At 34.7% G+C, this 25,098-nt stretch overlaps 2 protein-coding genes across 5 annotated transcripts; both read left to right on the top strand.

The window, feature by feature from the left end:
• The first annotated feature begins 502 nt into the window (after positions 1-502).
• On the top strand, positions 503-16,092 carry LOC114733333 (ATP-dependent DNA helicase homolog RECG, chloroplastic). 4 transcript variants are annotated; one of them, XM_028920779.1, is made up of 19 exons: positions 516-1,112; positions 1,234-1,287; positions 1,790-1,923; positions 2,012-2,138; positions 3,473-3,776; positions 3,858-4,024; positions 4,123-4,235; positions 5,211-5,445; positions 6,327-6,490; positions 7,875-7,956; positions 8,915-9,004; positions 9,368-9,601; positions 10,271-10,342; positions 10,916-11,068; positions 11,144-11,287; positions 11,748-11,912; positions 13,024-13,107; positions 13,875-14,447; positions 15,736-16,092. In XM_028920779.1, exons 2-19 carry the CDS (start codon positions 1,249-1,251, stop codon positions 15,826-15,828), a joined length of 2,973 nt encoding a protein of 990 aa, XP_028776612.1. In that variant the 5' UTR covers positions 516-1,112; positions 1,234-1,248; the 3' UTR covers positions 15,829-16,092. The 4 variants fall into 4 exon arrangements, with proteins under 4 accessions (XP_028776613.1, XP_028776612.1, XP_028776610.1 ...); XM_028920777.1 differs by having other exon boundaries at positions 3,473-4,024; XM_028920778.1 differs by having other exon boundaries at positions 517-1,112; positions 1,821-1,923; positions 3,473-4,024.
• A 5,004-nt stretch (positions 16,093-21,096) lies between these two features.
• Positions 21,097-24,561, top strand: LOC114733334 (homeobox-leucine zipper protein ATHB-17-like). Its single transcript, XM_028920781.1, has 4 exons — positions 21,097-21,329; positions 21,820-21,998; positions 22,296-22,375; positions 24,125-24,561. The coding sequence occupies exons 1-4, from the start codon at positions 21,239-21,241 to the stop codon at positions 24,381-24,383; spliced, it is 609 nt and encodes a 202-aa protein (XP_028776614.1). The 5' UTR covers positions 21,097-21,238; the 3' UTR covers positions 24,384-24,561.
• The last annotated feature ends 537 nt before the right edge of the window (positions 24,562-25,098 follow it).

Raw genomic sequence — 25,098 nt, 5'->3', positions numbered from 1 at the left:
GTTGACGAGTGAACTGCAACATTATAAATTATAAATGTATAAGAAGCCATTTTGTGAATACATAAGAAGCCTTCGGTCCGGGAAAAAAAAAATACATAAGAAGCCCGATAACTTAGCTATAATTTATTTTTCTTTGATTCTTTTTTACCATTTTTTCTTTTTAGTTTTTATGCAACACATCATATATATTTTCATTTTTTTAATACTTCCTTGTCCAATTATTTTCAACCCTTTTTTTCTCTTGCACTTTTTTCTTTAGCTTTTATCAATTTTCAATTTTTTAATAAATTATATTTCATTAACGCACTATTTATCTCATGTATCGTGTTGGATAAATATCTAACTTGCATTAAAGAAAAGAAAGACGTTGATCATGAGGCCGGTAGAAATGTGTTCATTAATTGTTTTTGCAAACAGTAAAAGGAATAGAGTTCATGAACTAATTGAATCCTCCAACATTTTTTCTGGAATCACCGTGAGTTTGTTATGCTTGTCCAATTTGCCGATACCTCCTCAAGTATTGGATGCTGGTATATGTTTGACATCATGACATTTCGCGGAATTTTTTTCTGCAGCAAAAAATAGCGACTCCAGAAATTTAAATAAGATGATGATTCAAAAACAATGGAAGATAAGTGGGGGAAAACACGATTTCTTTCCGGTGAGCTTATGAGTATTAGTAAGGACATGAAATGGGACAGATGCAAGGGAACATCCTTACATCAAAAGAAAAGGGTTCGTGTAAAGCTGATCTGATTTCTTTGGGCCTGAAGACTGGCCATTTTCGGCCGGACTCGAATTCCGATACAGCTGGTTTTGCCAGTTGAGCTACTATCGTCTCCGAACTTCACTGGTGGACGGGGTGGTCTTCGAAAAATTTTGTAGAGACCAGTGCTGCTGGTTAGGACCGCCGTTGCTTTCCCGGAAGCAGGAGTCCGGCGTCGATGAGTACTGTCTCGAACTATATCAATTGAGAGCGCCAGTTGTGCTTCAGAAGCAGCAACCGCCAGTAAAGAATACTTTTTTGACATAGTTCTTAACAGCAAGACGGTTTAGTGTATGTTTTAGTTGTAAGCGGCTGAGGCTTCAATAGGCTTCATTATTACATGCTGGTATAGCCACTCTATTAGCAATGCTTTTAATCACATGTTAGCAATGTCTTTTATCTTCTATGCTAACTGTTATCTCCACCTTGTTTGAGGACCTTTTTTTTTTTTTTTTCCCACCTTGCAGTGAACTTTTAAGGACATGACATTGACAAGCTCGGCTGCACAATCATGTGTTCTGGTATGCTTGGAAATCATTTCTCCAACTTTTCCCCCCCTAGAATTATGTTGAGTGTACGCTCCCTATCCCAAGTAAAATTTTTTGTTATTTGGGTGAAGGGCCTAGACAAGAGTTCTATGGGTTTCTTTTTGTTATTTTTGCCTTTTACGTATCTCGACTATAATTCGTTCATTGCAATCTTCACCTTTTCGTCATAGTGTGGGTTAAGCTTATTGTTTGATTTATGTAGATTAAGTTTGGTTTTGTGCATGTAGCTAATTGATATAGGACCATACCTTAGTTCATTGGCCAAAGCCAATCCAACAGGGTGAGGATGTGTTTTCCAATTTGTCTTTTGACAACAATAACAGGCCTTATCCTTTTAGATGACATTAGCGACATGGATTGCATGACTTTGTCTTTAATGTCTTTTTAAAATGAGTATTTAGCATTACCATCAGTGTTTAATAATATGTCTCTTCTGTATTTGGATAAGACAGACAATTTGATATTTGACTCGTAGTTTTACTTTGTATTTGAACACATGTCCGAAGTCACGGCGGCGCCTTTTCAGTGTTTTAGTGGAAAGCAACTGAGAGGCCTTGTGATATTCCAAGGTGTGCGAGGACATTGGGGCTGTTTGAATAGGAGGATGAGGTACTTTGCATGATTCTGCTTTCAGTTCGAGATTTTGATAATGGAAAATTTTTTATTTTCTTCAAATCAGAATGCTTTAATTTTGCAGATGTAATTATTTTCTCCCATCCAAATTGTCAAAAATGTGCAATCGATTAAAGCACAGGTTTGCAGAGAAGCTGCTGCTGGACATTGAAGGACCTGGTTCAAGAAGTAGCTCAAAGTTTCATAACAAGGTAGATGGATGCTTGTGTACTTTGATACCTGTGTTATTTCTGGGATCTTGGGATAGGGGGACCAGACAAGTAAATTTGCTTATTTCACTTGCTTTCTGTAGATTTTCAACTCTGCTTCATTTAGGTGAGGACATGAAAGTTTATGTTTGTTTGAGCTTTTTTGAAGCTTGCAGAGACACTGATGAGAAAACTGACTGTCATCATGTCCTCATTTCATTTTATCAAAAAGAGCAGTGAAGCACTGAACTTGAATTTAGTTGTCCCTCTTCTTTCAGTGGAAAGTAGGATTTGGACTTTATGTTCTTGTTGAGTTATTCATCTAAATCCTATCCTCCATCTGGGTTATTCCTGTAAACACCACTTTTAGATCTTTATTTTCTTTTTATTGAAATTTTTTTTTGGGGGGGGGGGTTATTCTCGTCTTGTTGACCTCCTTTGGGGCCCAAGGTTTCCTCTGAGGTCTACGGTTCAATTTGAGTTGTTGTACCTATTAAAATTGATACAATGCTGCGGGTGCAATGATCCCCCAAGACTCTCTTCCCTTATGTGTTGGTTATTGTTTCTTCTCAAATTCTGAAACTATCAGTGATGTCTAGAGTAACTGCTAAATATTTGTGGTGAAGTTTGGTAATTTTGGTCTGTCCAGGAAGTTTGGAGAAATTTCTGATACACTTGACAGGAGTAAAGATGGCAAGATTCTTTGATAGTGTAAATGTTTGCTAACATTAGATGGGTCCTTTGGTTGAAGAAAAATGCCAGAGGTTTTAAGGACAGATCATAAACTTTTGTCCTTACTAGCCATAACCCTCTTCCTGTTGCTCAGCTCAGCTTATGGCTACTTTAAGATTGTCTGTTTCCCAGACCTGGTGATGGACATGTGGCCTTTTCTTGGATTTTTTTTTTTAATCTGTTCCCTTTTTTTTTGGTTTCTTTTTATCACATCCTCTGTTCTTGTACTTCATTCTCCAATCTAATCCAATCATATATATATATTGTAAAAAATGATGATGATTATGATCTACGCTCTCTATTTCAATTCCAGTTGGACAAAGTGTTCCCTGCAATATGAACACTCAAACAAGAAGTTCACCATGGTCCTTTACTAGTTCTAGAGATTTGAGTAATCAAGCTTAGGCCTAAATTATTTCCCAATCTGAGCTTGTTTGCATGTATTGAACTGTTTATACCTGAGCTCCGCTAGTAGGGCAGCTATTGTGAGGCAAGCATGAACGCTCAGAGATCTTGCACAGCTTTGCTCTGTTTCAGTCTATATTTGATTGGTTGTAGTTTTCTATAATGAAACTAACCTTATATATGATTCATCGTAAATATAGGTATCTGTTGTCATGGATTATGACCTTCCTGATGGAAATGAGAAAGGTGAAAAGAAATCTGAAATGAATCTTAAAGGTGAAGTAGATGAGGTGGACATCTCCATGGTATGTAAAAGATTTCCATCAATCATTTTGGGTCGTGCTTCTCAAGTGGCTTTGTATGATGGGACCACGTCTCTCCCTGAAATTACAAGCATTCTAGAAACAGTGGATTTAGAGCAGTATTTTTCTAATTCTTCTGAGGCAAGGTGGGTGCAAAATCCGGTCTCTGAAGCTCAGCCTTCTGCATATGCCAATCATTCGGGTGTAAAATCTTCTTCCGTAAGAAAAGAAGATTCTTATACTTGTCCTTTATCACCTCATTCAACATCTTCAATATATGAAGAAAAATTGGATCATCCAGTCACCAAGGAGAATTCTTGTGGGAAAGCGGGGTTGCAGTCCCACTTCAACCTTACACCCAATGAGTTATTTCTTGACAAGTCCATTAATTGTATACCTGGATTAAGTAAGAGAAATTGCCAGCAGCTAGAAAACTGTGGCTTTCACACGGTGAGTTCCCAGAAATACTTGGATTTTGAAAGACGTTCTTTGGATTCCAATTTCAAAAATTGGTTTGGATGCTCGTTGATACTCTTTTTTTCATGTAGTTACGGAAATTGCTACACCATTTTCCACGAACATATGCTGATCTACAGAATGCACATTCTCAAATTACTGATGGGCAGTATTTGATTTTTGTTGGAAAAATCTTATCTTCAAGGTAGCCTCTTTTTTTTTTTTTTTAATTTCTTATTTTTCTTGACTAGATATATTCATACTTAGCTTTTTCTTTTAACCTAGGTTTTAAGTGACGTACTTGTATGAGGGGGGGGGTGATATGCTTAAATATGGTTAAAGTAACTTGACTTTGCCATCATGCACATAGTGAAACGGGTATTTATGCAACACACCGAGGTTTATTGCAAAAATTATTCAATAACTGATGGTGCTTAATATGGCAAGTATAGATGTCGTGGTTAATGAATTGCATGATTTGCTTACCCATCAAATGATATAAATGACCTAGAGGTACGTATGCTGTCATTCAATTTTTTGTGCTTGCGGAAGCTTGGCACTTGTAAATATTTTCATAGACTTAATTTTGTTAACTGTAGACAACAATCCCTCAACGCATGAAAGGTCCAATTTGGCCTATTAAGGTCACTGATCGCTTTTGTATCTTTCTTCTCTCTTAATTCAAATTCATTTATATAAAGGAAAAAACGGTGTTATAAGGAAATTTTTCACAACAACAACAATAAAAACCTTAACCAATCAACCACATGGATCGCCCAACGCCAGCCATTGTTTTCTGTTAGAGAAATTTTTTCCAATAAGCCATTAACTGAGATATCTCAAATAGTGATGAAATTTTTGTGTTTTAAATTTATATATTTTGTGTAAACCTTGTGAATATGCAAGTATAAGCCTAACCAAGTTGTTGTGATGGCTTCCTAAAATTTCCCTTCCTGCTTTTTCTAGCATGGTAAGATGACCTGTACCTTTTCATTTGAATTTTTATATTTCTCCAACCAATCTTTATTTGCATTTTATGATTTTCTGTGTGCCCATGTACACCTCATCACATGCACAGTCTATATGTCCATTTATCTATGTGGATCCAATTATTTAGGATATTGGGTGGTCTAACATGTCTGTGTTAACCTCTTGACAAGATTTAGTATTTTCATTGCAGGGGAGTCAAAGCTAGTTTTTCCTTTTCATTTCTTGAGGTGGTTGTGGAATGTCAGGTTGTGGTTAGTGAATCAGCTATGCAACATGTGACAGGCAATATTACTGACAATGGGAAAGAGACAGTTTATTTGCATCTGAAGAAATTTTTCCGTGGCACTCGTTTTACCTGTAAGCCTTTTTTAAATAGTCTTGCTGAGAAGTATCAAAAAGGAGATTTAGCATGTGTGAGTGGCAAGGTGAGTTTCTTGCTTTCCCCCCATGGTTCTGTGTTTTGCAATAGTCCAGTGTGGAGGAATTGGTTTTTTCTTACATTGACAGCTACATCATAGATGCCATTTCTGAAGTTGATAATATTTTTGGATAGAAACACAATGTGAAGCAGGCAGCTGTATCTAATTCTGTTCTATGAGTTTATCAAGACTTGGTTGGGCACAATCAACAGCAGACTTGCTTAGAAATATTTGGATTTAGTTATGGTTTAATTACTCCATTGATTCTTATAGTTTTGCGCATTTTTTATTAGTTAGTATATATAACTTAGAGGTTTCCGTTGGTCCCCTATAATGTTAAGAGTGCGAAAACTTAGTAGAAGAGAAGATTTAGAGATTCTGCAATTCTCAGAGTTGTTTTTCAAATGATGCTACGATTATATAGGAGAGAAGTGGGAGTGAAAAACACTAATTCAATCCCTTGAAATCAGAAAACAGGCTTTCCTAGTTACTAACTATCCATTGAGTCTTGTAGAGGGAAAGATCTAGGAAGTCTAGCTGGGGGGTTTGAGATTTCCAACACTGAAGTTTGTAACTGGGTCCTTCCTACTGGTCCTCTCCACAACAAACCTTGATGTGGATGACCAACTGAACTGGCCTAGCTGACATAATATTTTGTTAGCCGCATCATCTTGAAATTACTAGAAATAAATTGAAAATCAAGTAAGCTAAAGTACATTATGTATTTTCCTTTCTTTGTTGTTTTAATAGACAGAGTTTGTTGGCATTTGTTGTATTTAAATTCGTGCTTGCATTAGCAAAAGCCTTTCCATTAGTTATCAATGATTTCTTTCTTATTTGTTTCATACATTTTCTTATGGTTGCATTTGGTTGTTCTTTTAAAAAAGGTGAGGACTATGCGTGCTAAAAATCATTATGAGATGAGAGATTATAATCTTGATGTGCTTGATGATGGCAACGATTCATCCTTCTGTGCTAAAGAAAGGCCATATCCAATCTACCCTTCCAAAGGAGGTTTGAACCCAGATTTTCTCAGGGATATCATTGCAAGGTATGCACTTCAAACCCTTGCTTGTATTAATCTGCATGCAACCTGCCAATTTTTTCAATTTTTAACATATGAAATGTGCTATATGACCCTTCAATTTGAGTTATAATCAATAATAATGCCCAACTTCATGGATATTCTGATTTGTTTAACCTGTTCTATGTTGTTATGCCATTTTCAACTCGAGACAATTGTGTTATTGGAACAACCAGCTGATTCGCAACTGCACATTTCTTGTCCAAATGGTGGGATGCCCATACAGCACTTATTTTCCCTCATGCTAACTCTAAAATCTATTTCCCAGGGTTGGATTTTTTCGCCAGATTGCTGGTTTCTTTAAGCAACCCGGGGTAGAAGTAGAATTTCCTTCTGGTTTAGTGTAGCTATTCTGATGGAGATTTTTTTTTTTTTAAAATATAGGCTATTCGTTGTCTTTGTATTTACTCTTCGCATAATGATGTCACTCTTAACTTTTGTGTTATTCGGTTGTCCCTTGGTATTTCCATTTTTCAGGAATTTTAAGTTAAAGATATGTTCTATACTTATTGTTCCTTTGACTTCTAGATCTCATACTTCTCCCTTTTAATTCAGGTGGGATGATTTGGTCTCTTGATCGTTCTGGTTTTCTTCCTTGTATCTGTTTTAATTTTTGACTTCTGATGAAACCAACTGTGCTCTTCATAAGCCAAATTGGAAGCTTAAGGCTCTTTTGTAGGTCAAGTCTTTTACCGGGGACAATCACTCTATAGGATAAGTGCCAATCAATGTATACGTGCGTCATGAATCATGTGTGTCCCTAAATCTAAATCTCTTGATGAACACCTTTTTATATGTTATTGGGTAGCTGTCTTTCTTATAGAATAAGCTGCTACATATTTTTTCCCATTAGCAAAGAGTGAACCTTCTAACCTATGAACTGTTTTCTTGACAAATTACAATGGTTTTGGCAAGGAGTTCAAAATGATATGGTAGTATTGTAGTTCTATGGTACCCTTAGTTGGAAAGGAACACTTGCATTTTTAAATTGGCATGCTTAAATTTGCGTTGCAGCATGATATGGCTCTCTAATCTTCTTGAAAAAGTAGTGATGGTTTCAAGTGTATCCTGACATGACAAACTACTCAAAAAATGCAAAAAAGAAGGGGGAGGGGGTAACCTGATCCTTGCTAAATAAACCTTATATTTCTCTAGATCAAACATCATATTTTTGACATGTTAATGGGGAAACTTTCCGTGCACATATGGCTCATGCTTTTTTTTTTTAAAAAAAAATTTGTCCTCTAGTGTCTAATAAGAAATGTGAAGGGTTATATTAATATTCTTTCGTTAAGATAATAAGTAAATGCCATATATAATTTATGATTTTCTTTTATTTTATTTCTTCCAGAGGCTTACAGGCCTTGCCTGTCAATATTGATCCAATACCTCAAGAAATCACTCAGGAATTTGGTTTATTAAGTCTTCATGATGTAAGTATTTTTATGTCTGCCATTCGTTTTTTCATTGCTCCATAGTCCCTACTTTCCATATTGGTGTTTTAAACTGAACTAAAAATTCCACTATGCATGCCTCTGCCTTTTGCAGTATCAGGAAACTTCATGGAAATAGAGAAGTATTTACTATAGGCGCACCCTGATTATTAAGGATGTAGATGCATAGGGGAGTGGATGTCGCCTCTATTTACATTGATAATATTGAAAATTAGTTTCTTCTTCTTCTTTACTATTCTCAAACACCTCTTTCAATCTGTTCTCTTGTTTGTTGGATTGTCCTTCCCTCTTTGTGTGTTGTAGATCAAGGATAGATGTATCTCTGGATTTTGGTAAGCATCCAAAATTTCATCCGAGGGGATTGTACTGATAGAACATATGAAGAACCATAAAAGTATTAGTGATTTTTGGTCATTCATCTGTATTATTATTTACAAGCAAGATTTATATGAAATAAGAATAAAATGATTAATTGTCATAATTGGGCCATTGCTTTAAGCTTTTACGTTAATTAATGCTTTGACAAGGTGGTTAAGCCTACAGAACCAAGCAATATAGGGATTGTCTTAAAAGCCATCAGTCTTATTATTCATATATATGGTCGAAGTGTTGTATTGTTGAATTTTAAGAACGAGGTAGCTATCAACCACATTTTAAGTCCAGAAACCTTTCACATGAAAAGGCATCATAAAATCATTGAGGCTGTTATTGTGCCCTTGTTTGATAGCTTAAGATTTTTGAAAGGACCTTTAAATTTATGAGCTTCAAGTATTATGTGAAAGCCTGAAAATGGGTTTAATACTCAACACATTCCCTTGTGCAAAGCATGGGGAAAAAAAACTAGCTCTCAACTACCTTCTTTAGTCTAGGTAGAACTATCGTGTGTTTCTGCATATTATCACTTGAAAATTCAATTTTCTGTATGTTAATAATATAGGCATATACTGGGATTCACAAACCAAAGGATATCACTGAAGCTGATTTGGCTCGCAAGAGGCTTATATTTGATGAATTTTTTTACCTGCAGGTGAGGTGAACACTTTCTAATTTCTCTTACATTCTCATCTGTCTAATATTCTATTCATATTTTTTTTCAGCATGTTACTTAATTCACTCTTGTTTGTTTACCCTATTCACACATCTAAAGGAATGTCTTTCAGTTAGGGATTTTAACATTATCGCACACCACTGACCCTTTCTCCATATATTGATGATTTCCTTTTGCAAAAATGCCTATGACTTCTGATGAATATATTGGATTCTCCTAACTTAAAATTGCTCCTCTTGTAAATCCCTAACTATGATGTTTTTCTTGCAATGAGTCATTGCTCTTTACATAAGTTCGTATCATTTGATAATTTAAACTATCTACATTGTCTTAACATTTCAGTTAGGCCGCTTATTCCAAATGCTTGAAGGTCTTGGTACAAAAATGGAAAAGGATGTATTGCTAGATAAGTATCGGAAAACAGAAGATAATGCTGGGTGTACAGAGACATGGTCATGTCTCACCAAAAAGTTTCTGGACGCACTTCCATATAGTCTTACAGCTGGTCAACTTCGTGCGGTTTCCGAAATTATTTGGGATCTGAAAAGGCCAGTCCCTATGAACCGACTACTGCAGGTTTGGATTTCACTGTCATTCTGTTCCTTTATTATCAAGCAGTAGGCTGTCTGTTTCTAGCCGTTTATTCCTTCTTGGTTCTCATACTTCCTGTTCATGAATGCAATGGGACTCAACTGAATTTTTCTTGTGTAAGTCCTGAAAGGCATTCTTCCCTCTTCTGCTATATGTGATCAGCTACTTAGATTGGGCTTTATTTGGCCCAAAGGATGGAATTCAACTTCATTCCTTACCTTTCAGTGAAGTATAAAAGCTTTCATTAAACTTGTCCATTTAAGTCTCGTTGTGTTTCCAGTGCAAGCCTCTTCAATTACAATAATGAGATTTGCCATAATCAGTAAATGATAGAATTATTATTGTCTTGCTTTTCTGTTTTGAGACTGCAAAACTAGCTAGATATCACACTTTCTATATACTGCTTTTTGATGTTGTATGGGTTTCTTTCTCTCTCTCTCTCTCTCTCGGTGGGGAATCTCTTTCATGTACTTTCTTCTAATCTCTTATAAAATTCATCATTTTCAAAGAAAATAGTTTAAATGCTGAAACTTATGTTTGAAAGCATGCGTTTTTTTTTTTTTTTTAAAATAATCTTTTTGTCTGTCTTGTCTCAATCTTCATAGATGGGCAAATATAAAATGTGCTCACCTCTAATTGGCATGTGACATACAGGGTGATGTTGGGTGCGGAAAAACTGTGGTAGCTTTTCTGGCTTGCATGGAGGTTATTGGTTCTGGATATCAAGTAAGCAATATTTATTTTGCGATGGAATCCTTTGTAAATCCAGTTTTAATTATATTTAGAAAACAGAACTGCACCTATATTCCTATGCAAAACTGGGGTAACAGGCTCTGGTGGATTGCAAAACAGAGATAGACATACAGGAAACAGCAACTGTGATAAAAGATTAAAAAAGGTGCTGGTTTTCTAGCTTTCAAGAGGCTAGAGGCTTTCTGTCCGGTTTTCTTGATGTCCTTCTTTCTCTGCTCCTCCCACTATATACTCCTCACTGGTCTGCAGAGTTAGCCGATTTGTCCTTTTACTCTGTAACCTGGCCCTTCTCTTTACTGAAATATTTGGGCCCTTAAGCTGGCTCAGTTTCTTTACTTCATCTTATGTGGGTCTGGCCTGGATGTGCCTTGGGCCCATCTTGTTATACTGTTCGTGTCTAATATGATTTTAGTAGTTTTTCATTGGAATCTTGAATGCGTAATGCATCATTGTCGTGATTGCTAGGATTGTTTATTGTTATTAAAATATTTATTCGTTGTTTTAGAATTAAATGCATAATAACATGTTTTGTTGTGTTGTATTTAGGCGGCGTTCATGGTTCCAACAGAGCTGCTTGCGATCCAGCATTACCAGCACTTGCTTAATTTGCTAGAGAATTTGGCTGAGGTTGAGCGCAGACCCACAGTCGCTTTACTCACAGGTTCAACCCCACTAAAACAGTCTCGGCTGATTCGTAAGGTGTGTGTGAATTCATATCACTTTCTTGCTCATAAGTCAAATTCTGATCAGTTTATTCAAATAATATTGTGGCAGGGTATCCAGACTGGAGAAATCTCGATTGTCATAGGAACTCACAGTTTAATATCAGAAAATGTGGAATTTTCTGCTTTACGTATTGCTGTAGTAGACGAGCAGCACCGTTTCGGTGTGATTCAAAGAGGAAGGTTTAACAGTAAGGTGGTCCTCTTATGTTTTTCATCTTTGATTTGGTTATATTGCGCATACAAACAAGCGCATGATCAAAGAACTTCCATAAGATGCTAAGAAGAGTGGAGATACAAAGAAAAAGGAAAACCAGACAATGTTCTTTAACAAGCAATGGTGTTAATTATGAACAAACCTATAATTACGGAGCTAAATATGTTGATCACTAGTTATTATTCCCCATGGACAACATTTAAAAAAGCTGTATAGTGACCTGCCATCTCAATATTTCTGCAGCTGCATTGATGTGGAGAGTAGTAGGGATCTGGGTTGAACGTTAAGTTTATACGCTCCTTGCCTCTGTAAATTGCATCTTTCATGCAGCCTACAATTAAAAATTTTCAAAATTAGCCTGTTCTTCACTGCATTTTATTCTCTCTCTCTTTTTTTTAAGTGGTGTAATATGTTGATCTCCCAACCTTCTATACTGCAGTTATATTACACTTCATCAGTTTCTCATATGGAAGATGCCAGTTCAAATGGATCCCCAAAGAGTGATAGTGATGTATACATGGCTCCTCATGTTCTTGCTATGTCTGCTACTCCCATCCCAAGGACACTTGCTCTTGCTTTATATGGTGATATGTCACTGACAGAGGTATTTAATATTTCCTGTCCTTGTGATTCAGATGATAGGCACCCTTTCCTCTTTTAAGTGGAGGTGAAACCTTTGAATTTATTATGTCAATAGTGAGACTTGATCCAATATTTTGTCACAATCTCTTCCAAGTTATTCGTTGTCCTGTGTATCTTTAGCTACCATGTACTGGTATTTATAGACAAGGTTTTATGTTTTTTGGATAAAATAAATTTGTTTTTACCCAAAAAAAAAAAAAAGGAGAGAAAAAACGAGTGGAGTATGAGATATTCTGTTATGGAAGAAAAAACTAACAAGGAACAGAAGACACAGAACACAAAATCTTAAACATGTAATAGAGCTGACCAAACTATCTGCATGTCCATAACGTCATGGGGAAGCCGCTGACATAAAACCTATCCCACAGGTTTTCAAGAGACAACATCTACGAGCATTCCGTTCAAGCACATGACAAAACAAAGTGAAGATAGCACATGGCTATCAAACCTTGTCAGCCTTTCGATGGATAAAATTTGTTAACATTACCAAGAGAATTTCTCTAATTTGAGAGGGCACACCCAATTTTTAACGAGGAGCCCATACGAATATTGAAAGCACTGCCCAACAATGTGAAACTAAATTAACAACAGTTTAAGCGCCAGACAGGTAGGAGATAGGGCTGTCTGCTCCACAAATTTACAGCACATCTTTAGCGGGAGTCCTATTAGGCACCAGCGTCCAGATGAACAACTAGGCCCTTGTAGGCATTTTTCATAGTTTTCTGTTAATCCCTTGAACCTCAGGATTTTTTCGGTCATAATGTTTCTGTTTGTCTATGCTTTGTCATTAACTGTTGCGAAGCCTTTAATAGCTTAACGTGAAACATTAGGGAGCAATTTGTGCTGCTTACAGTGTTTAGACAGATTTTTAGTGATGCATTTACTGTATCTCATCAATACAATTTTGAAGTTATCATCAATAGAGAAGGAAAAGTAAAAAGAGAAAATCTGAAGAATTAAATCTATGCTTTATTTTATTTATCCCTCTTTTGGTTTGTTTGTACAAACTTTCTCAATTTAGTGTGGAAAATGCTCTTCAATTGTTAACAGAGCTTTTTGGCTTCCAATCACAGATAACTGACTTGCCTCCTGGTAGAATTCCTGTTCAAACATACGCAATTGAAGGAAATGAAAATGGATATGAGTATGTCTACAAGGTGACAATTCTTAAAATCTTTGGGGAAAATGTGCTTAATTGTTGCTTTCTCATCCTTTCTGGAGGCTCTCTGTTATTTTCTTACCTTTGTTCTTGGTAATTGACAAACAGTTTAATACTTTAGGTGACTAATGTTTAGTGATGGACATAGGCTTCGATCTTCTTTTGTGTGGCATGTAATCAATATCTCCTTTATATGCATGATCAGGCACTCATTCCATACGCTGAAAATCAGATGCTTTAGTATTGGGAATCCACTTTTCTTTCCATTTTGATAAATATGTTTTATTTGTGGTAGCAACATTTTTAATGAAATAGGAAGAATATGCAAGCCCTTATATGTGTTCTTTTAACTTCTCATTTTTAATGAATTAAAATCATATAATGCATTAAACTGTTCTAATCTGATATTACACAATTTTCTGCGAACTGATAGTAAACAATTGAAGTGGCTGCTCTAGAATTAAACTGATTCTTACGAGGACATGAGATCAACTGTTGTTTCGGCAAACATACGCAATCGCCATATTAGATTTTGAGAACTTAAGTAGAATTCTTCATGTAGGTTATTGCACTAGACCCACCCGTGTTCACACATGCTCCTTCCAATTTTTCCCTCTGCATTTGTGAATCCTGAGTTAAAGTTTTAAGTATAATTGCTTGTAAGATATAAGATGTTGAGTTTAAATAAATAAGTGATTTATAATTTTATTATGTGGAGCCTTTTTTAATTTATGATGATGCCAATTGTTTCATATATTATGACAGATGATGATGGATGAGTTGGAAGACAGGGGGAAAGTATATCTTGTTTACCCAATTATCGAACTTTCTGAGCAGCTACCACAGCTTCGTGCAGCTTCTGCAGATCTAGAAGTCATATCACGTCGGTTTCAAGGATACAACTGTGGTTTATTACATGGGAAAATGAAAAGTGATGAAAAAGAGGAAGCATTGAGAAGGTTTAGGACTGGAGAAATGCATATCCTGCTTTCCACACAAGTAATTGAGATTGGTGTTGATGTTCCTGATGCATCTATGATGGTTGTCATGAATGCTGAGAGATTTGGGATTGCTCAGTTGCACCAACTTAGAGGACGAGTTGGACGTGGGGCAAGGAAATCTAAATGTATACTAATAGCATCTGCTGCTGGTAGCCTTAACCGATTGAAAGTACTTGAGCGCTCATCAGATGGCTTTTACCTTGCTAAAATGGACCTTTTATCACGGGGACCTGGTGACTTGCTTGGAAAGAAACAATCAGGACATCTTCCAGAGTTTCCTATCGCTAGATTGGAAGTTGATGGGAATATCTTACAAGATTCGCACCTTGCTGCACTGGTAAATTTCTTAACATCCCCCAAGCGTTATTAAGTTTTCTGTCTGGTTTATATGGTCGCATCTTTTGGTAGGTTGTGGGCTTATTAGTTGTTGGTTTAATATCAATTGAATATGACAACTGTAAAAAGATGATCTCTTAAAGATGCTGACGCTTGGTTGACTGCTGCTGATGATTGTGATTTACTGTTAGCAACAGTTTAACTAACGACCTAGTAGACTGCTTTACTTTCAATCTTCACAAATTGATTATAGCTTTAGGATTGTAAGCTTGGAAATTTTCAACAACAGCCATCTGATGATTGCTCCAGCGCTTCGGTTAAAGTAACCTACTGGCAGCTGATGTTGTTAGTATTATTACAGATCTCCTAAACCGCAGTTGAAAATTATCAAACTTATTTTGGTGCTACTGACTAGGAGCATTGAATAGCTTTTTCACATAGTATAGGATTATTTAACTATATTCTCGAGTACATATCCTATTCTTTTATAGAAGCTAAGGAACCCGGTCCTAACTCTCCATTCCAAAATTCGAACTCTGGAACTCGTGTATCCTTTTCAAGGAGATGTGATTTTGGGGTGATAGGGCGCGTCAACTTTACTATTCTGGGCATCTGGCGGTTCTTTGCTCAAGTGTGTTTCACTATCTGCGTGTTTAACTCATGGGTTAGCTACTGTAAAAACAGTTTCAACAGCCGACATCATGCTATGCTTAAAGCTCCCGTTATATGTCCAGAGGACAGTGATTACGGAATAGCTAGTTAGAATACTAAGAAAGCAACTAGGAAGTAAAGCATACGGGGATGAATAGAATACTAAACATTCAACTGATTGGCCAAACAGTTTGAAGAAAATCCAGTTGGTTTTCTCAAGGACAAAGAATGCAAGGAGTTTGAAACCGGTTTGTGTTAATGAACTTCATGTACAGCCATTGTTGACTTTGATCTGAAGCTTGAAGTTATTCTCTCTTTTTCACTGTATATGAGTATCAAACTGATGATAAACTGACCTGGATAAGTGAAAATTCCATGCTAACATGCTGCCTAATTTGGAATACCACAGTACATGCTTTTTGCAGCTGTAAGAAATTTTACTCGTGAATGAGTTTAGAGTTGTCTGCTGCTAACATCTATTTAGCGATAACATTATTTCTTTACAATTGGTGTGATCGCTTTTACAAGCATGAACTTTTAGTTCTCCGAAATCTGATTCCTTGCTTGGCAGACCGTAAGTTGCATGACCGGTGTTTAAGTCCACAAGATGGGCCTCACTTTGTTATGTTTGCATGCAGAAAATTCTAAGCACTTCCCATGATTTGGAGCAGTTCCCTGCGCTTAAACTGGAGCTTAGCATGAGACAGCCACTTTGCCTGCTCGGCGATTGAGCCTACATTTTGAATTTAGAAATTTGTGATTATCATAATATGTGATTGGATTTGATGGGTTCTTTTTGTGTTTTACTATGATTTAGGCTTTAGCCTTTAGGCGATGTAGTTTACTTGTAAATTTGATCATGTACTGCTGTACTGACTTTTTGTGTTAGTTTTAACGAGCTCCAACCCAAAGCCAGACAAGTTTCTTTTTTTTTTTTGACCAGACAGACAAGTTTCTTAAAGTAACAATCTGAAGCTGGACTGCGTTAATGTGCACCTGTGTATTCTCTTTTGCCCTTTTCTTCAGCCATGGTACATCTTTGTCTTTAGCAGAATTTGCGCAAGTTAAATTCTGTGAAAGCTTACACTTCTGAACAAGTTTCCTTGGTTCGATAATGCAGTCTAGGGACATGTACATTTAGTTGGCCCTATGCATGATTTCGCAGGTCTTTTACTGTTTCAATTACAAATCAATAATTGGAAGAAGGTCAACTACACGCTGAACCTTTTGTTGCGCTTCAGATGCTTATGTATGACGCTAGAAAACCAACATACCTGTATGATGAAACGAACAGGGAAGGTAAGCTGTCAAAATTATACTATAGTCCGGTCAAAAAAAAAAAATTATACTATAGACTTTATTTATAATCTACAAATGAAGTCTTGTAATTAGAATCAGAGGTCGTAGATTAAAATTTAATCAGCCTTAACAACTTTAAAATTATGTTGTTACTTTACTCATATTTTCAAGGGAGAATTTATATGAAATTTCTAAAAAAGAATATAAATGCTATAAAGTCTCAAAAGCCTGTAATAATAAGTTTTAAAATAGAAAAATAACTGTTTATGTATTATTGAGACTTATTGATAATTATTTTTTTAAAATCTTGTTTTAATTCTCCCTATTTTTAATCATTCATGGTGGAGGTGCTCCATGTGCACTTCTTTTTTGGTTTTTACACTATCAAATAGATAATGATACGCTGAAAAGAATGTAAAAGGGTTATTAATTAAGAGTGCACATGGTATACATCTCTAAGGGGAAAATAATTGAAATAATTAAACAAATTTTATTTACTGGAATGATACTAAACAATCCTTTTGTTACTAAGAATAACCATAAAAAAAAAAAAAGAATTTGTGCAGTAAAGTCAAGTTATACGATAATCATCAGAAAGAGAAGAGAGATGTTAATGAGAATTGCTACAGGTTACCAAGAGATGAAATGAGAGCGATTAGAGGGGACAGGGGTGGCAGAGTTATGTTTGGCAGTCCCCTACTAAGTGGTCAAAATGTGGGATCCACCTCTCCCCGTGTTCTCTGTATTGTCCCCTTCCCTTTTTTTTTTTTTGGCCATTTTGCCTTGGTTCCGCCCATAATCATTTTTCTGCTTTTTAACTTTTGACTTTTTAGAAAAATCTTACCTCTTGTTCTTACAGGGTTATCATTCCCTTAATATCAATTTCCCCAAGATACTTCTTATGTTCCCCCACTGTGTTTAGTTTTAATCCCCAGAATGAAATATGCTTTCTATCCTTTTTTTTTCCCCGATAAGCCATAAATATTCAAATTACATAACTTAAAAATTGGGCTAAAAATGAAAATGAGTAAGGGAAAATTGAGAGAAAATGAGCAGAAAAGATAACAGAAACACGTAATTAATTGGAGATATAAGTTTAAAAAAAGTACATTAAATTTCGGACATCTTCAAAATATACCTTATAAAAGTAATCAGACCCATTCAAAAAGTTATATTTTATGGGGGAAAAAATCGAAGGGCGTACTTTATAGGATAAAAGGATTTTGATGCGATTATAAGTTGTGGAGGTTTTATTTTTATAAAAAACACAGATTTCATTTTATAACAAAGTTAGAATACAAACTTTGTACGGGCAAGAATAATTACAAATACAAAAGGAGAAAATAAAAGTGTTACGCATTAAAGACAAAAAATGATTAATATATTAAATCATAATTAGGGTCGCACAATAATATAGAGCATAAAATTTATAATGAATCACATTATTTTATAAATTTTGAAGAGTGTAACTCTTTTCATAACTTTTTTGTAACACTAAAAGAATATTTAAAACATTTAATTTAAGGGAATTGCAAAAATAAAGATAAATTCATGATGCAACCAGGCTGCGCTGAAGAGCCCCACGTGATCTAATATAAGAGTGCCCGGTGGAGCATTATGATGACTAAAAAATACTACATCCTTCTTTAATATAAGAACTAGTTAACTAATTTGAATAGATTAAAAAAATTAGTTAAGTTAGTTTTTTATAATAAATAAATATTATTTTTCCTAAAATATCCTTACTAATCAAGTAGTATGTTAGCTAAAATTACTATTATTACAAAGATTACTTTGAAAAAAATAAATATGAGAGACAAAGTGGATTAGAATTTTATATTTAAGACAAAAAATTCAAACGAGCTCTTATATTAAAGATCAGAAGTAGTATTAATATAGTTAATTTGACTTCTAATTTGATTTTAAATATAAGACCCATATCTCATTTGTCCCTCATATTTATTTATTTTTTTAAAAGTAGTCTATGTAGTAGTTTCACATGTTAAATATTTTGTCAAATGATAGTTTTAACTAATATATATGACTAGTATATATATTAAGAAAGACAACACTTATTTATTACAAATAAATAACTTAATAAATTTTTTTAATTTACTCAAACTAGTAAATTAGTTTTTATATCAAGAATTAGAGGTAATAGTATGTTTTGTAAGAAAATAAATTGTTAAAAAGAGACCTGAAAGTTTTGATTTCTTAATTCAATCCTTACTTTACAGAAATCACAACTTTCCTCATTTTTTTATTTTCCCCTTAACCTCAACATGTGATTGTTTTGGAGTCATGCGTCATAATGTTTCAGAATTGTATAAACTTGTTAAAGTTTATAATTACTATTTACGCAATGCAAGCATAATGAGAGCATATTTTGAGAAACGATGCGTCTCATTGTTGCAGTCCTTCCTAATGATTTCTGAGACAATTTTGTCCGAAATTTTCCACCTTGTTTATCAAAAAATATATTAAAAAAATTAAAAATTTATTGCATAATTAATATATCTTTAATATAAGATATACTTAACTAATTTGGTAAATTAACAAAAATAGTTAAATTAATTATTTATCAAAACTATGTGTTAGTTTTCCTAAAATTCTTGCTCAAATCATTTAAATTGAAACTATTCTTTAATATGAGCTCTTTTAACGTGTGTAAATAATATGATTAGTTTGGATAAATAATGGAATCAAAATGAATTGAGTCATGTATTTAAAATCAACTTCAATCTCTTACAAGCTCATACTTTTAAGGACGAAAAGTAATGGTAGAAGTATAGTTAGGCTGTCGGAGGATATCATTGAATCTATGTGTGTGTGTTTGTACGTTGGTGGTAATATGATCACTAATGTGAAAAACTGAAAAGGCGATCCTTACTATATTGTATAGAAACTACCTTTTTATTTCATTAGATTTCAAAAAAAAAAATCATAATTGTGTGCAGATGATGATGATAATAATAATAATAATAATATCTTTCTTAATCAAGATAAGTTAGATGTAACATGTAGGTGGATACTTCTGCATAAAATATTAATTATTTTATCATACAGATTAAAAAAAAAAAAGATTCACAGATTTACCATTCGAAACATGCTTTATATGTTTTAACTTAAACCAATGGATGTTCAAGACATCATTTGCTACTGAGATTTTACATAAACAGATTTTATGTAAATAGATTATATACATATATATAATATAATCACTATATTCAGGAAGAAGTAGGCCTGCAGAAACAAAGCAAGAACTCTCTCTTATTTTAATCCACTTTGTAACGATTAATATTTATAAATAGCACGACAATTATATATATAAACATACTGGTGATATTAATTAACAGTTATTGGTCTCGTTATTTTTACAGAGTTTTAATATTTTTCAACATCATTATCAATAAAGGGGGATTAGGTTATACAGGTGTTTGAGCACCCTATGATGGACCTCATTTAGGTTTTCTTCGATTCAACCAAATGAATACGAAAGTGTTTTAATTGGAGACCTCGTATGCATGGTACTAACATTTTTTTAATTAAAAAATTTAGAGCCAGACATGCAAAATAATAATAATAATAATTAATTTCTTGCCCCTGCAGAGAAGTCTTTTTATTCCCCAACCCCTACAGAGACGTCTGAAGTGGAAATGTTGACCAGAAAAAAAGAAGCTGGAAAGTGAAAAGCTGAAAAGCATGTACAATTGTAGTTAGTAACGTGTTTGCTTGGGTGTGGGGGCAACCAAGTGTTGGTTATGAAGGCAGAGGCAGAAAGTGGCCAAATAATTTCATTTCCTCGCCTCTTTTAATAACTTTACTTCTTCCCTCTGCAACATACTATAAATAACAAATAAATTTATATTATAAAGTTAGTTACAATTTAATAAAAATTAATAAATATGCAAAAATAGTATAACTTATTTTCAAAAACACATTTATTTATGAAAAGCAAGTGAGTGGATGAGAAATTGAGCAAATAAGATAACTAATGAAGCAATAATTAAAGGTAACAAATATTAAAAATAGCTAAACTTAATATGTTTGGTATTTTATGTTTATGTCAAGTTTTAGTTCAGTCTCTTAAGATTAGTCCCATCTAACAGAAAATATTGACTCAGTAAATTTAAATATAATTACACACTAACAAAATATACTTTAAATTTTAATTTTTTTATAAAGGAAATAGAAATTTAAAATATGCTTTAATAAATTATAAAGATGTTATTATTTTGCGAAGAAGTTTATATATGGCATGCGTATTTTTTGAGTAGAGTGTAGAAAGTAGTTTGCTCCTAAATAAATTCTGTATTTATATAATATTCACAATTTTTTAATATTAATTCACATTAGATTTCAGAATTGGATTATTGATAACTTATGGGTGGTCATTATCTTTTCTGCCACGTGACACCCATCAACGGGTCACATACTGTTCTTTGACTTTGACTTTGACGACCCCGGTCAGAAACCCTAATTAAAACTCTTTAATGGCATAATTCTCTAGAGCCTCAACCCTTAAAAATAAGACCGAGCTTTTCAATTAAATTTCTCAGGTTCATTTATAGGCTACTAATTGTTAATCAATGCGAGCCCTCTCTGTTTATTTGACTTTTCTATCTCCACCTTTTTTTATTTCGCATATAAGATATGTCATGGATCCTCTGCTGCTTTCTTATACATCTTTTCCTTCACATATGTGGATCTCATTGTCTCCTTCTGTTTGTCGCTTTACCTTTTAGAGAGAGATCTCCTTCTTCTCCATCACCATCTTTTTCATCCTCTTCAGAAGATTTTGCTTTATATATATAGATATAGCTGGGGTCGATCATATCTTCCATGGCGGTTACACCTAGAAGCACTTCCAGCTTGGAATTGACCATATCTGTCCCTGGCTTTGCTTCTTCTGCTCCTCTTCCTTCATCTGCAGGTAATCGTCTTTGATTTATGCAGACATACTTCCCCCCCCCCCCCAAAAAAAAAAAATCCTTAATTTGATGCGGTAGTATTAGTTGTTGTCTTTGATCTTCCCTTTGGTTTTTTTCATTCACTTCCGACGATCATTTCACAAGATATATACGAAGTGATTCCTTTTCTCAGGATTTTTTTGTGATTTTGTAAGAAAACAAAGGGTGCGATCGTATACAGACAACAAGGTTAAATTCTTTCATGACTGTTGTTAGAGGTCCGGTGCTGTCTTTTCTCTTTTTTGTAGGAGGTTATTCTTGAAAAATATTTATCCTTTATAGGAGGATCACACCTCAGAGATTATATTCTCGAACGGTATTAATATACTGTTGATAATCTTTTTGTTTTTTTTTTTCCTTTTGCAATTGAAACTTTTGGAAGTACATGCGTAGTGAATAAGCAAAAAGAAAAGTTGGAAGATATAAACAAATAAGGTGGGTGTTAATTTGCAGTGAGAGAGTTGGACATGAACCAACTACCGTCATCAGAAGAGGAATGGATAACAATGGAAGAAGAAGAAGAAAGCAGTAATGGGGGAGGAGGAGGTCCTCCTCGTAAGAAACTTCGTCTCACCAAGGAACAGTCTCGTCTTCTCGAGGACAGCTTCAGACAAAACCACACTCTGAACCCAGTAACTCTCTCTCTCTCTCTCTCTATATATATATATATATATAAGGAAGTGTTAGCATGACAAAAAATACACGTCTCATCAACTACATAGGAGTATTCTTGAGTGCGATCCTTAGAAACATTGATCCCAGTGATAGTCTCGTTGGTTTTATGAACACTTTACTGTTTGAAAAAATACAATTTTTCTGATATTTTGAATACGGGATCGATCAAGTTAGAACATTTAAGATTTGATTTGTTGGTTATGATGAGAAAAGCTGATGTTTTGTGGTTGGGGTTGGGGTTGTTGGTTATGCAGAAGCAGAAGGAATCATTGGCAAAGCAGTTGAATCTGAGAGCCAGGCAGGTGGAGGTATGGTTCCAGAACCGTAGGGCCAGGTATCTCATGTAACCCTAACTGATAAATTAGCCTATATATACCGCCTAATACGCACAGTTTTATTAAATTATAATGAGACATGATTAAAAGATTTCAAACGTTCGTTTCTGATACAGTACTAGTAAATACTAATACTGATGGAGTAGTATAACTGATGATAACCTGATCATTTTAATCTACAAGCCTTTGAATGTTAATAATTCCCAGTTAGGAAAGTAAAGGAGAGAGCTGTTTCAGAAGCATGAGATTTGCTTGTGAAAACACGCATAGAATTAATGAAGAGTTCAGAGGAAATTAAGGTACAGAAAGTGACTTGACTGGTGAGGGTATAGAGTGACATTTATTCATCTGCTCTATAGCATACTATACAAAACCAGAGTCTGCAGATATATATTATATAAGATGTTGTTTTGGCTGATGATATCTTTATTCAGTAACTTTAAATTGAATGAATCTTATTCTTGTGTGGGCATGCATTAATTTGATGGAAGAGAGTAATGAATGAAGGGAAGGAGGGGAAGGGGAGTAATTAGAGGAAGGTGGGGAGGGTGGAAGAACAAAATGATGAGGGATGTCCCTAAGAAAGAGGACAAGAGGCCTAATGATAGCAAGCTGACTGCATTTATGGGGTTTTGTTCAACCTCGTGTGCTTTCTTTGTCTCTCTTCCCTTTTTTTTTTTTTTATACTATTTCTCTCCACTCTTTACACCCCCCAAGTTCATGCATGTCTGTACTTTGCATTACTTTTTTTATAAAAATTGTATATCCATTAATCACAAGAGAATAAAGTCAAGGTTACGAATAAATAAAAGAGGTTTCTTTAATTAACATCTACCTTAATATAAGGGGTGTTTAGATAAAAACAAAACCATGATTTCAACAGTATTTTTACAATATACGAAGCAAATATGTGAAGGAATTTGTCTTTAAGAAAAAGTGCTTCTAAAAAGTGATTTTGAAGTTATCCAAAATTCCCTAAAAAAGATAGAATATGATCAAATATGCAATAATTCCTTTTTATCCTATGTAATAACTTGGCAAGCTGATCAGTCATGAAATTATTTTAAGTTTAGTCTACATTTTACATTGTATTCTTCCTTCTTACTACCTCTAATCCCGGTATTATTAAATCAATTTCAATCAGCTCGGGCCACATTAAGAACCAACATTTAACTTGTTAAATTTAGCTTAAAAGAGAAAGCATGGCATTCGAGAAAACACTGAATTAAAATTTTCTTCTCTTCCTTTTAATAATTTATAATAGGAGTAAAATTTCAAAAAAAAAAAAAAAAGAAGGTTAATTAATAATCCTTTTTTTAATTATTAGAGATTGTGAATTTATTTTAGAAGCTATTTACCATGAATTAATTTCGTTTCCCATAAATATATTAACAAGACATCACATCTCTTGTAATACTACTTCATGTATTCCTTAAACTGATTGAATTATATAACTGTTGTCTCCATAATCAAAAGTTTCCTCAAATCATAAGATCTGCGAAAACACATAAAAATTCTAACATACGATGGACGTCATGAAGTTCATCCTCACAAATCTATATATGTAGATAGTTAATAAAGTGTCTGGAAATGAGAATATAGCTTGGAAGAAAGGAAGTTGGAGTAACCCTAGAATCATGCACATATATATACAACACACACACACGTACATGCATGGAAGCCAAGTAAGGAGGAAGTAGAAAAGAGTAAAAGTTAAAGATGAAGATGTGGCTGTATGGTGCACGCAGGAGCAAGCTGAAGCAGACGGAGATGGAGTGCGAGTACCTGAAGAGATGGTTCGGATCGCTGAGTGAACAGAACAGAAGGCTGCACAAGGAAGTGGAGCAGCTCAGGGCCATGAAGGTGGGGCCACCCACCGTGATGTCCCCCCACGGCCGCCACCCACTTCCCGCCTCCACCCTCACCATGTGCCCTCGCTGCGAGAAGGTCACCACCACCTCCTCCCCCGACAAGGGACCCACCCTGTCTTCTTCTTTCACTCACTAGATGCCAAAAAGCACCCATTCTCTTCTCTCTTCTCTCTTCCCTCTTCTAAATGTTCATACCTTTCTATTCTTCCTCTTCTTCTTCTTCTTTTTCAAACAGAAAACAAAGCAGTGTTTTGGATGGTAGTGGGCATACTTTATTTGTATTTGCATTTTCCAGTCATCCATTCGGGCTTACATATTGCGATTCCGATGCCGCCATTGTATGAAGGATTTTTTCGAAGAAAAAATATAGCATAGTTAGATCATATGCGTAGCTAGCTCACAACACCGCATAAAAGTTATCCAAGTGAAAGCAATTTAAAAGTATGTATGAAAATTAATTCTTTAAGGAATTACCGTGTTTTCCCATATATAATATGGCTTATTATGAATTTTAGTTTGATATATATATATATATTCATCAGTTAGTAATTCATTCATCACCCATAAATCCCAAATGGATGCAGCAGAGGGATGAGTAAGCTTTGATTTGTCACTTGTACACGAGTTTTATGCTAAGGCCCAATACTAGAAGAAGATGAGAAGCCCGTTTACAAAAGTGATCGAAAAAATGGGCTATGGCATCGTAAGTGTTTGGTTTAAATGTTGGCCCAAACAAAAGCCATATTTCAAAGAAACATTGTCTAAGTGAAAAGGGCTTGAACAACTTAAATATCATATTCTGGGTTCGATTCTTAAAACAGTGTATATGAAAAAAAAATATTGTTGGGAGC

The sequence above is a fragment of the Neltuma alba genome, unplaced genomic scaffold (genome assembly GCF_004799145.2).
Source record: "Neltuma alba isolate B1F8T4 unplaced genomic scaffold, ASM479914v2 tig00012994_pilon, whole genome shotgun sequence".
In the NCBI taxonomy this organism is placed as follows: Eukaryota; Viridiplantae; Streptophyta; class Magnoliopsida; order Fabales; family Fabaceae; genus Neltuma; species Neltuma alba.
The sequence above is the reverse complement of the archived record's forward strand: the minus strand, read 5'-3'. Positions and strand labels throughout refer to the sequence as shown.